This window comes from Hyposmocoma kahamanoa, unplaced genomic scaffold (genome assembly GCF_003589595.1).
Source record: "Hyposmocoma kahamanoa isolate Upper Pololo Valley unplaced genomic scaffold, ASM358959v1 86, whole genome shotgun sequence".
NCBI lineage: Eukaryota > Metazoa > Arthropoda > Insecta > Lepidoptera > Cosmopterigidae > Hyposmocoma > Hyposmocoma kahamanoa.
In genome coordinates, this window is record NW_020654289.1 from 18479800 (window position 1) to 18491979 (window position 12180).

The following is a 12180-nucleotide window of genomic DNA, read 5'->3' on the forward strand; positions in this document are numbered from 1 at the left end:
TTTAATTATTAAGATGTAATTCTAAACGTATAATGTATTTCCCAGTGTTTCGGCGTCAGGAGTGACTCAAGAAGGCACTGGAATGTACATACGGCAAATTGACAGAAATGCTATCCAAATCCAGGCAAGCAAAGATGGTCAGAAACAAGAGCTAATGACGAATAAAGTGCAAAGCACAGCACAAAATGTACAAATGATAACAGTTCCTCACGGGATGACCGTGCTTCAAAATCCACTCAACATAAGCCAAATGCCGGTGCTTGGACAGCCAAATAGTCAAGTGTATATGATTCCTGCTAACCATCCGAATATTGTACAAACCGGAGGTTTACCACCAGGTTTACTAGGTCAACAAGTGCTGCAACCTGGGCAAAACGTAACTGTAATGCAACCCAATCAATTGGGAGTTCCTGGCGGAGTACAATACAACGTGCCAATAATGCCTATGAATGTACCACCAAACTCTCATTACATGCCGAGTATCAATTTGAACACGCAGCTATCTACGCAGCAAATTAATGCCGCCTTAGTAGGGCAGCAATTAAATAATCCAAACTTAGGGACAATCCCTATTGTCCAGGCTCCCATGAACAACCCGCCACCTTCATCACCTATGACCAACCCACCTCAGATACCAATTACACAACCACCACCTGTGCAACAAATTGTTCCTCAAAATTCTTTTATCAATCCTACGCCAACTTCACAGTACGCTGGGATGCCTCCACAATATATGCAGATGCAGCCTAATTCTGGAACAATATCGGTACAGGGAAGTAATCAAAACATTCAATACAGTCTACCTAGCAATCAAACAGCTAACTCTACAAACAACGGCAGTGGCCAAAGCAGCACTACCAGTGATAGTGACACAAATGGGGCAAGCAATCAAGCTAACTATATCTCTTCGTCATCACAAGACAGTGGATATCTGTCAAATGCAAACACGCAAAATCCAACACAGCAAAATTTCGCCAATGATGGAACAAATCCACAAAATACAGGGTTCACGTCAAACCCACCAGTCACTCAAGCGAATTATGGAAGTAATGGAAACAATCAAACTCAGGGATATGTAAACCAGACGACAACAAATCAGCCTCCGTCTGCTGATTACAATCCAACAAATGCTTCCAGCCAGACATCAAATCAAAACTATTCCAATGCACAGAGTGCACCTAATGCGCAAAATCAATCACAGCCTAATTTCCCTGCGTCGACAATGCAAACTCCCAACCAACCTTATCCTAACATGCAGAGCATGGGATACCCACCCAATCAAAACCCTTACCCCAATGCAACTGGTCAAAACTTGGCAGCTTACGCGAATAACCAATATCAGTATCAAACTAGACCATGGGTCAGACCACGGTATGGGTCTCCACAAGGGTCCCCGTATCCATCTAGCGGTGTGCCATCAAATGGTCCGCCAATGCCAGTTCCTCCTCCTTCGGGCAACTATAATTATTGGCAGGATAGTTGATTCGATCCTCTCGACGGATTCTTAGAGACTTCTTAGTGCTTATCAGTACTTCTACTTACAAAATAATTTAGGATCGGAACATAATTTACTCGTCGTATAGTGTCGTTTGTTTGTAGATAAAACTTATGTAAAATCAACAGTTAGAAAAATGCTTTATTTCGTTGTAAGATAGAATAAGAGACTGCTACATTGTGTACAAGACATTTATAAAATGTAAAAAGAATAAAAATCTATAGTTAAATATATAATTGATATTTCGTAAATGTAACAAGCCTTTTATTTATACGTTCATTGACCTACCAATAATTGGACGTAATTAAACAAAAAGGATCCAAAAAGTGTAAGTTGAAAAGTGTTTCTCACTCTTGTTTTATTTTAAAAACTTATAATGTGATGTAACTCCAGAGATATTTATTTATTATTATTTTTTGCTGTTCAAAAATGTTAGACTTTAGGAACCGTTTAGTACAGTCAAGAGCACGTCAAGCTTGACACTTTGTACTTTGGATCGTTCTTTTCGTAAGCGGCATAGAGTTGGATTTAAATCTTAAGTATCAATCTTGACGTGCTCTTGACCTTGTGGTTTCCAATTTTTTTTTATCCTCTAAGCCTTAGAATATTTCTTTTTTTTCCATCCTCTAAGCTCTTAAGCCCTGTTTTTTTATAACTCATTCTTTGATAATTCGTGGATTGGATCCTTTGGATTATTGTAGTTCACAATTTTTTCTGTTTGAAAAATGCAAAGAGATCAAATAACATTTTGACTGAATACAATCAATTTGACAATTCTATCTGCAAGCACAAAATAGCAAAATTTTTGATATTTAACTAAGGCCTTGGTAGGAGGCGAATAATGAACACTGAAAACCGCTACCCTGTGACGGCATCTCTCTTCATGCTTCGAGAGATAAAGCGCCGTCAAGAGCAAGTCAACCGTGGCTATCAGTTATTGAAACGAAAGACCGAAGCCCTACGTTTGAGGGGGCGACAGGCAGCCGCAGAACTAGCTGCTACTCAAGGTGTCCTAGGACATATTCTGAGAGAAGCTTATATTTCACTTGCAGCCGTGAAGTTTACTAATGGCGAGAGCAATGCTATGGTTTTAGAAAATATCGGGGAGGTAACAGTTGAAAATTTTAAAATAATTTAAATTGTATCTATTCGATTCCCTCTTGCAAGACGCTCTTTTAATTATTAGCATTGGTTTTGACTTTTTCAAGGCTCAAGTCCGAGTACTGAGAATAAATGAAAACATATCAGGCGTGGCTACGGTCTCCCTTCAAGCTGTGGAAGACCCCACCGCCAGCGATGCTTTGCGCTACGCAGGGCTTGGAGCTGGCGGTCACCGCACCAGTGAAGCGAAAAAGGCCTTCAGAGAAGCCGTAAGGATACTGATCAAGTTTGCTTCCTTGAGGAACACCTGCATTTTGTTGGATGCAGCTATTAAAACGACTTTAAGGTGATAAAAAATTTCTTTATACCTAGCGAGTAGGTATATCTGTAGATACAAAAGTAGGCACCTATGTAGATACAAAAATCTGATGTGTTATTTCAAACCATTATAATAATAATTAATCTTTTAGTTCCTGGGGGAGGCGAGAGTCTAAAATAGATATAACAATAATAATAATAGTGTAAAATATATATAATAATAATTAATCTTTTAGGCCTAGGAAAAGGCGCTTTCGCCTCTCCCAAGGCCTAAAAGATTATAATAATAATAATAACGCAACACACTCATAGCCCCGCACTAGGGAAACCCTGTGTCGCGGATGCCATGGACACACACATAAACAACCACAAATTACACCCAAACACGCGAAATAAATAAATGTAGGCCATACACATACTTCTCCCAGCCTGGGAATCGAAATCAGGACCTCTGCGTGGCAGTCCGGCATGGTAACCGTTCGGCCACCGAAGCAGTTCTATTTGTCGTCTATGATATTTAGTCCCATGATCTTACGATTATGTAATACCAGTTAACATTGTCGTAGATTGTTCGTCCTTCCATGCAAGCAGGAATTTTATTGGTACTTAATGAAACGTAGCCAAATATTATAATAATTATTATATATTTTAAACTAATAACAACCATAATACTTGAATCGTAAACAGACATTTGTTGATAAGATGAAGATGATCTGGAATAAAAAATTTGTATTAGTAATATAACATTATGGTGTAAAGAACACCGTATTGCTGTCATCCTAGCAGAAACAAACAAAGGGCTTGTCCATAACTTTGTTGGAAAGGAACCTGTACAGCACTCGCCTTTTTTATGAGTTGTTCTTTGTTTTGACGTATGGAAACTTTCAATGTTTTTTGTTGCTTAAGATTATATATGTACCATCATCATTACTGATCTTTAGGGGTAGGGACTGATCTGATGAGGTGCATAAAAGGAGCCTCTCGGGAACGTCGTGCAATTCGTGTTCCCTTTCAACAATCTATCAATCTAACCTAACAATCGGCAAGTACATAGTTACGCCGATTGGTAAATCCTTTCACCACAGTGGCATACATGTACTACCGCAATTCAGCGGTATTTGCTCTTTTATACAGATACGTTGATACGGCAACTTCGTAGATTCGTTTTAGGCCGCAGTAAATACTGTACGCTATCGATACGAAATGAAGACGAAGGAACTGATCTTGTTTAACACCTTTTTTGGTATGTTTACAGAAAAGTAAATGGCATCGAAAAGGTGATCATGCCAAAACTACAAAATACTGAACGTTATATTTTAATGGAAATGGACGAGAGAGTAAGTTCATTTACAAGATAAGCATTTTCTCCGCAACAGCGACATTTAAACATCTTTATGATTTTAGGAGAGAGAAGAATTTCACCGCCTGAAGATGGTAAAGGCTAAGAAAATACGCACACGCGCCTTACAAGCTTTGAAACAGAGTCGCATTATTGGAGATGGTATGGAATTCAAGTTAGGTACGTTGGCAGATTTAAGGTTGCCATTAAATTTGACGACTCAACACCAGACCAGCACCACAAAGTGTAGTTCTTATAGTACTGTGGCATACAGTATATTTTAGAGATTATAGCGTAAATATTGGACCGAGGTCCGCAGCGCCCTACACATGACATTGTCTCCACATCGCATGCATATTGACCGCATGTCTACTAGGTACACGTTGATAGTTCGCTGTCACGAATTCCTAGATGTAGTTTTGTAGTTTAGTGTAGACGAACACTTTTTCCGATACAAATGGCATGATCGAAATTTTATATAACATTTACTCCGATAAAAACTTCTTACTGGCTGGAATTGTGGCAGTGCTGATTATCACCACTGACTCAATTCCAGTTTATCGTCTGGTGATGACTCGTCAAGATGGTAGACAACCATGTTTTTTTCTTTTTGCTCAACAGGTATTACCTACGTATATTCGTATTACCTGAACTATTCCTAGTAGGTAGATACATTACCAGTGTACATTATCTAGCTTCAGAGATCCCAAACGCGCCATCATCAACACGCCTTCGAACGTTGGTCATCGAGTGCGTCACAGGGATATTACATCCCGGGCCGCTCTCTACACATTCGTCATCTTCTGGTGACTTCAGGGTTCCACCCTGCTTGCCGCATAATTGGGATGATGATGATTTGCTATTTTAACCCTTATGATGGTGGAGTAACACAAGCCTGTGTGGACCATCTTAGGTCCCTTTAGCATTTTGCCAGCGCAGGTTTAAGGAATGAATTTTCCGCAGCTTCATGGAACAATTTATACGTCAAATTTCATACAGACATTGCTGTAATATGGTACTCAAACACTTTTGAAACTAAAAGCGAATTTACGACTTCCTTTATTTAATGTAACTTTAGGACTTTTGTTAACGTGCAAGTATAGATATATTTTATAGTCACATTTGTCTTGTCATAAAAAAATAATAAATTAATTTAGAATTACCCAAACATGTTTTATTGTGAAATAAATAAGGTACAAAATCTACAAAACATTTACAGGACCCATCCGTCGTCCAGGCGTTCTTCCATCGGCCTAGTAAAGTACTGACATCTTCGGAACTTCTCCAATATTTCAAACTGGGAATAAAAAAGTTTATTAAACGCAAATCAATCTTAACAAAAATCGATCTTGACGGCCTAATAATAATCGAACTTACCGGCCCAGTTTTCTGGATGGTTTCGCTGTAAAATGTTGTTGCACTGGAACCAGTCCCGTAGAGAGGATATTTTAGATGCATCTGCAAAATTGGGTCAGATTAGGGAATGTCATACGTGATTTATTTAAATCATCTGATGTTACGTCCCTAAACATCGGTACAGGGTCAAGAGCACGTCAAGCTTAGGATTAAAATTTCCTTTCGGACTGTTGGTTCCACTAGTGGGTCCAGTAGGATTTTCAAGTACTGACATCCCCACTTAGATGGTGAACCAACAATCTTAGTTTTAACAAGTAAATTTCCTTTCGGACTGTTAGTTCCACTCTTGGTTTCACTAGTGGGTCCAGCAGGATTTTCAAGTACTGATGTTCCCACTTAGATGGGTGGAACAAACGATCTTTTTTTTATAAAGTGCGTATTTGACCCCTGTCACACCTGATGGAAAGTGACGATGAGGTTGACGATGGAGCATGCGCACCTAAATAATGCCTATTCATTTTTTTTTCTATATCTATGATTCTTTCTCACCTTGAATAGGCCCAAGTTATAACGTTCAGGGAACAAGTCAGCAGGCAGGGAATTTAATTTTAACAAGTAAAGTTCTGTGCTCATTTTACTCCTGTGCCTGGGTCACTTATAACAAACTGGGTAACTTACAATAAGTACGGTCAAAAGGCCAAAATGGCAAGAGCACTATGCTCTTGTACATTATATGCTCTCAGACAATGAAGTAGGTATATACCCTTGAACCACATTGAAGTCGAAATATTAAACATACGTATCATAAAACTGTTCAAAGAGCCTTTATGGGGGGACAGCATTGATCATAAAGACGGGTTCAGGGTCACGGGCACGTCGATATTAACACAATATATTTTAGTGGCAGTATATCTCCTTGTGAAAGAGTTCGTCTAGGGAAATACTTCCACCTTACCTATTCCTGCCGCCAAGCAGTAATGTGACTATTACTGCGTTCCGGTTTTGAAGGGCAAAGGTGCTGGTGGAATTCCAGTCACATGAGACTTGTCAACTTATGTCCTAGGGCGACAGACGCAGTGGCAGTGCCCCTAGGATCATTGCGATTTAAAAGTGAGTGGCACTGCGACTGCGCTTACCACCAGGCGTACGACATGTTCGTCCCGTCACTTCTGCTTGGTATTATAAAAAAACGATTTTGCGCTTCTAATAAAAACGGTTCTATGTCCAGTGTCAAGCTTGATGTGCTTTTGATTTTAACAAGTAGATTGTTGCGTGGGGTGAAATTATTTGTGTTTTAGATATCCAAACAAGAATTGATCTACAGCGAAATGAACACGGTAATATAAAAATGCTATATAATCACAGTTTTATCCCTAGTATACTCCAAGTTGCGCGGTTCGAAGTTGTCCCGTACGTAGTTGGCATCGTACTCTGTGCAGTATTCGCTCACAGGCGACGAGAGTGCTATTTCATCCAGCATTTCCTCCAACATTTGTTCCCAAAAGAAGTCCGTCAGCATCCGCTTTCGTACACCTTTATTAAGAAAATTAGAAAGGGATCTCTTATTGTCTCTATAAATAAAATTTAATCTATAATATATATTTTGCCTCCTCTGCCTCCAAGGCCGAACGGTTACCATGCCACACAGTGGTCCCAGGTTCGATTCCTGGGCCGCGAGAAATATTTGTATGGCCTTGTAAGTCAATGTATGGCCTACATTATTTATCTCGTGAGTTTGGGTGTAATTTGTGGTGTCTATGTGTGTGTCCATGGCACCCCCGACACAGGGTTTCCCTAGTGCCGTGCGGGGCCAGCCGGGGCTATGTTGAGTGTGTGCGTTATTATTATTAGTATTATTATTTTGGTATAGATTTATACAGTGATACTCCAGCAAGTAGTGACGGTGTGAGTAGGATTTGGGACTTTAATACAATTTTTTTCAAATCGTGTGCAGATAAGATTTCATTATTATAGTTTGCTTCAATTTAAATGTAGGTACAAAAAAAAATGGTCTCGAATCCGCATTCCTGCATGTTGGAGAAGGTTTATGAATCTTTCCGACGCATCAGCAGTAGAACACGTAAGCATGGTTAGATAATGTTGGGTTGGATAATTATATTAAAATTTCATGATGAGTTTAGTTCATTGGTTAGTGAGTATTTATTTATTTATTAGGTACACCAACAGTTACTATAATATTTTAATATATTTAATTTAATTTTAATACAACAAGGTAACTAAATAGCTGAGTACTAAGTTTTAAACAGTGTTTAAAAAAGTAACAAAAATCTTAAGACCAAAAAAGAAAACTTTCTGCCCAATTGGTATTGCGGCAGAACGGAATGGAAGCGAATTTTTGTAACGATATTGTGACATAGCATTAATTGTAAGTCAATGCATAGCATAATGAAATTTATGGTCAATAGTGTAACGTACAAATTGGAAAATCTTCCGCGGAATGAAAATCTTCCGATTTTGGCTCATATCTATTGTGTACGTTACACAATTGACCACATAGTTCATTAGGCTATGTACTGTTAGACAGTGAAAGGTACCCCTTAGATTGTCAATGGTTCAATATCTATATTCTTTATGAACGTTAATTCGTTCACTCTCTTGCTCACTTCCTCTTCTCTCAGCCGGACTGCCACGTTTATCACGCGTAATATAATTCCAGATTTACTTATATTAATAATTGTGATCAGTTTAGATTATTTACTTAAGGACTATGTTTGGTGAGCATTTGTGTGAAACAAATCCAAATAAACAAATTTGCAGCAAGGCGCTATTTAATTTCAGCACACATTCCCTGCACGGTCACGTCTCGATAACTTCCACAGTTCTTGGCCTTCTTGGCCCAAGTTCTTTTAACATGTACAATATCGTTACAATTCTGTTCTATTCTGTTGCGCCGCAATAGGAAGTTTTTAAGTAGAACGCACAACATAATTCAAACACTAAATAATAAGCAATGCTAAGTGCCCGAAATAAGAAAATTAAGAACTTTGTTTCCGAAACCTAGCAGTGAGTCAACGAAATTATTCGCATGTTTGTAGCAGTGATTACAGCACGCTTGATCCGCATTGGTTATAGCGTGAAATTAGATCAAACCAACTCACTATATTTTTGTGGTGGTACATACCAGTTACCAGCTGAGGTAGTAAGTAGTAACACAGGTAGACAGTTTTCCCATAGTACTACCGGTAGTAAGACTGGTAATAAAGTGGTATGTACTCCAACTCACCTATTAAAGGTTTAAGCCTTTTCGGAATTTTGTAGGAGTCACGCATCAGACTACCCTGGCCAGGAATACCACGGCCATCCTGGAGAATCCAAGGACGGCTGTAATTCGAGTATTTTCCATAGGCCGAAGGCTCAGGTGGAACTTTAGGGTAAAGTTTGATGCGTTCGCATTGCTTTATCTTCAAAATTTCTTCCTCATCTTTGCCTTCAGGAATATCAGCTTGGGCTTCTTCATCCATCTGCTTTGGAGGTTCAAACGGGTCCATCTCTGTCGTTTCCACAAATTACTATAAAATAATATTTCGCAGTGCGTAAAAAAATATGTACGTTCTCGGAATTGATTAGTTGCTATGATACAAGCGAAGAAAATAATCGGTTTTCGTCATTGACTTACAATTATAAGTCAATGGTTTTCTTATTTAATATTTTGAATTTGCCGCCCGGAAGTAAAGGTTATTTTAAACAAAAGATTATTATTATTTTTAGCAAAGATTATGAGTAAGCTGAGTCCTGTCTACACATAGTATACTTCCTTTATTTTTTCTTTCCATCCTTTAAGGTTAATACTTACAATGTTTTAAATAAAGTTATTACGCGAATTAATGGAGAATTTTGTATTTCGTTCTAAAATCAGTTTTAAATCTATTGTTGTGTCCACAGAAGCATTAGGTCGGATTAGGTTGTATGGCGTTATGCCAAAGCCGTTAAAACTCTATTAAAAAAAATCTGATGTCAATGATTTGACATCTGATTTTCAAATCACAAAAATGGCTGAGTTTTGTCAGGTAGCCCGAAAACAGGATTTGCCTCCTCCGGGAGGCTATCAACCAATAAGATATAAAAGAAATCCAGCGAAAACATTATTTAGTGGTTTGTATATATTAAATTCCGCAATATTTTGTTTTTTGCGTTTGTTATGTAACATTGTATATAGGTTATGTTGGCATGTATTTTGTTTTAGTTTTCGGACTATTTTCTTAGTTTTGTTTTATTTTGTGACTTGTTATCTGTTATTTAAATAATTCTATAACGTTTTGACGTATGTTTCCAGGTTATGCTTTGTTTGCTGGGTTTACGGCGGTGACGATCGGTGGTTTATACTTGTACTACATAAACTACAAGAAAATCTTGAAACATGAGATTGAACTGCGTTCGAGTAAAATGGCAATATACCCAATGCTGCTGGCTGAGAGAGACAGAGAATACTTGAAGCAGCTGCGCAGGAACCGCGACGCGGAGAGAGAGCTCATGAAAGATGTCAAAGGATGGGAGGTAGGAAATGTCATATTATACACAAATAGTCTCAATTGCAAAACGTCAAACGCGCAAATCGACAGCCTCGCACGTAGAATGGAATGTGGGTTATGTAAATGGCCCGATACACATTTTGTCAGTAGGTCTTAAGTAAGTTAGTGTGTAAGACAAACTTGCTGCACAAGGCGTTATGCAGATGATCAGGCTTCCCAATTTTTAGACGTGTTTAAGGGCTGTATAGATATGATGACCAGTAAGCTAAAACATTATAGTTTAATCATCTCTAGATTGCATCTGTAAAAATATTAAAAAACAATGTTTTTAAAAAAAATATTTTAGGTTTATTTACAGAATGTAAACAATATTAATTGCAGCTATTGTTGGGTAATTTTGTGAAAAATTTCAAATTTGAAAATTTGAAAATTTTTTTAGAAACATCTGAAAAATTGGATATACAGGGTGTAAATTTGAGACGGGGCAGCAAGGCCAGCTACATTAATCATTGTACAGGAAAACGGTTCTAGAAGACTATCCATGAATTTTCAAGAAGTTTTTCGCAATTTCTGATATTTCGAGTAGTCCCATAGAGACAATAATCCTTACCACTGGATCGATTGGCATAAAAGTTTTGTAAAAATTGCCTTCTATCTTGCTGACTGTACCATTTTTTCAAAACCTGTGAATGCCAATCAAAATATGTTCAAAATTCATGGATCGGTTTTCAGGAACCGTTTTCCTGTAACAACAACGATTAAGGTTTGCTGGCCTTGCTGCCCTATATCAAATTTACACCCTGTATATAATTCAAAAACTCATAATAATGTTCTTCGTTTTCAAATATCTTTTGAAGATTAATTTATTGTGAATTATAAAATAAACTGTATAGCTAAAAGCTAGTTAGAGATGAACGAGATTTAAAATGACTGGACAACAGCAAAAAATGAGGTAAATAAAAAATCTTTATAATGGCTCCATTGTTTTTGTGCAGTGAAGATACTGAATCAACAACAACTATCGAATGTGGAAAAAATATTTAGAAATATAACTTTTTCAAAATGGAAAATTTTCCAAAGTAAACAATTTCTTTTTATTTTGTCAAAAGTAAAGCTATGATGAGTTTTAACCTGAGAAGGCATACTTTAAAAACTAATGGTCACTCTAAAATAAGGCCAATTTAATAAATATGTCAAGTTATTATTCTTCAAATCACATTTTTTTTAAATGTTTTTAATCTTCATACAATTAGCATGATGTAAATTGAACTGTGCTCTTTACAGGTAGGCACTTACTATGGAGAACGTGTTTACAAGCTCATCCCCCCTGACCAGCTGGTGGAACCAATATTCCATGAGTACTATGCTCACTGCGACCCCAAAGCTTGGTTCCAGAGAGCCTACATCAAGCTGAGGAGTTAAATACTTATTTGACATGCTTGCTGGGGTCACAATGTGAATACAATACATGGAAGTTATTTAGTGAAGACTGTTATGTAACAGTTGCCGCAACTAACATGAAGTGTGAATACTTTGTGGTATTTGATGTAAAGAAATCTATATTGACTGTCAACTACATGGCTATTGAGTGGGTAACTTTGGACAGCCCAATATTAACGTGACCCCAGCATTATTTGCCATTTGCAGTTACGCATTTTCATATAAATTACAACTGCAGGCTAACCATGTAAGGGGAAGGATAGCCTGGTGTCATTGACGTTGTTTTTCCCTTACGCCAGCTAATTTCAAAAACCAAATAGGTGTTATATAGAAAAATCGTACAGTGAAAATTACTGCAAGTGGCAATTTTTTGCTTCTTTTCATTCATTAAGGTATTTTTGTTCACTGGTGTAGTCTAATTGAAACTGCTTGTCAAAACTGAGTTGAAAAGAATTGTTAATTTATGTAGTTTTATTTACTTATGAATAAAGAAATGTATAGTAACAGGATTTTTAACTATTACTGTGTAATTTTGTTAGATAATAACCCCATCTCGGTAAAGATTTATGCTTCAACTGCATCTGTGGCCGAACGGTTACTATCCGTATCCGACTGCCACGCAGAGGTCCCAGGTTCGATTC

At 37.7% G+C, this 12180-nt stretch overlaps 4 protein-coding genes across 6 annotated transcripts in view; 3 read left to right on the forward strand and 1 right to left on the reverse strand.

Annotated features, from left to right (window-relative positions):
• The window catches only part of LOC113234807, an 8118-nt gene extending 6375 nt beyond the window's left edge, over positions 1–1743 (forward strand). Inside the window, exon 9 of the mRNA XM_026470301.1 lies at positions 46–1743. Within this exon, the coding sequence (XP_026326086.1) occupies positions 46–1483 (1438 nt within the window). The 3' untranslated portion in view covers positions 1484–1743. The remainder of the gene's footprint in view (positions 1–45) is intronic.
• A 394-nt stretch (positions 1744–2137) lies between these two features.
• On the forward strand, positions 2138–5313 carry LOC113234774 (V-type proton ATPase subunit D-like). 3 transcript variants are annotated; one of them, XM_026470251.1, is made up of 5 exons: positions 2138–2603; positions 2704–2942; positions 4170–4251; positions 4319–4428; positions 4875–5313. In XM_026470251.1, the coding sequence occupies exons 1-5, from the start codon at positions 2337–2339 to the stop codon at positions 5119–5121; spliced, it is 945 nt and encodes a 314-aa protein (XP_026326036.1). In that variant the 5' UTR covers positions 2138–2336; the 3' UTR covers positions 5122–5313. The 3 variants fall into 3 exon arrangements, with proteins under 3 accessions (XP_026326036.1, XP_026326037.1, XP_026326038.1); XM_026470252.1 differs by having other exon boundaries at positions 2319–2603; positions 4319–4433; positions 4949–5313; XM_026470253.1 differs by having other exon boundaries at positions 2319–2603; positions 4319–4433; positions 4875–5007.
• An 89-nt stretch (positions 5314–5402) lies between these two features.
• On the reverse strand, positions 5403–9193 carry LOC113234775. Its single transcript, XM_026470254.1, has 4 exons — positions 8854–9193; positions 6973–7142; positions 5631–5711; positions 5403–5550 (listed from the first exon to the last, which is right to left on the reverse strand). The coding sequence occupies exons 1-4, from the start codon at positions 9116–9118 to the stop codon at positions 5467–5469; spliced, it is 600 nt and encodes a 199-aa protein (XP_026326039.1). The 5' UTR covers positions 9119–9193; the 3' UTR covers positions 5403–5466.
• Positions 9194–9607: 414 nt separating this feature from the next.
• LOC113234791 (NADH dehydrogenase [ubiquinone] 1 alpha subcomplex subunit 13) lies at positions 9608–12043 on the forward strand. Its single transcript, XM_026470278.1, has 3 exons — positions 9608–9722; positions 9904–10124; positions 11384–12043. The coding sequence occupies exons 1-3, from the start codon at positions 9620–9622 to the stop codon at positions 11519–11521; spliced, it is 462 nt and encodes a 153-aa protein (XP_026326063.1). The 5' UTR covers positions 9608–9619; the 3' UTR covers positions 11522–12043.
• The last annotated feature ends 137 nt before the right edge of the window (positions 12044–12180 follow it).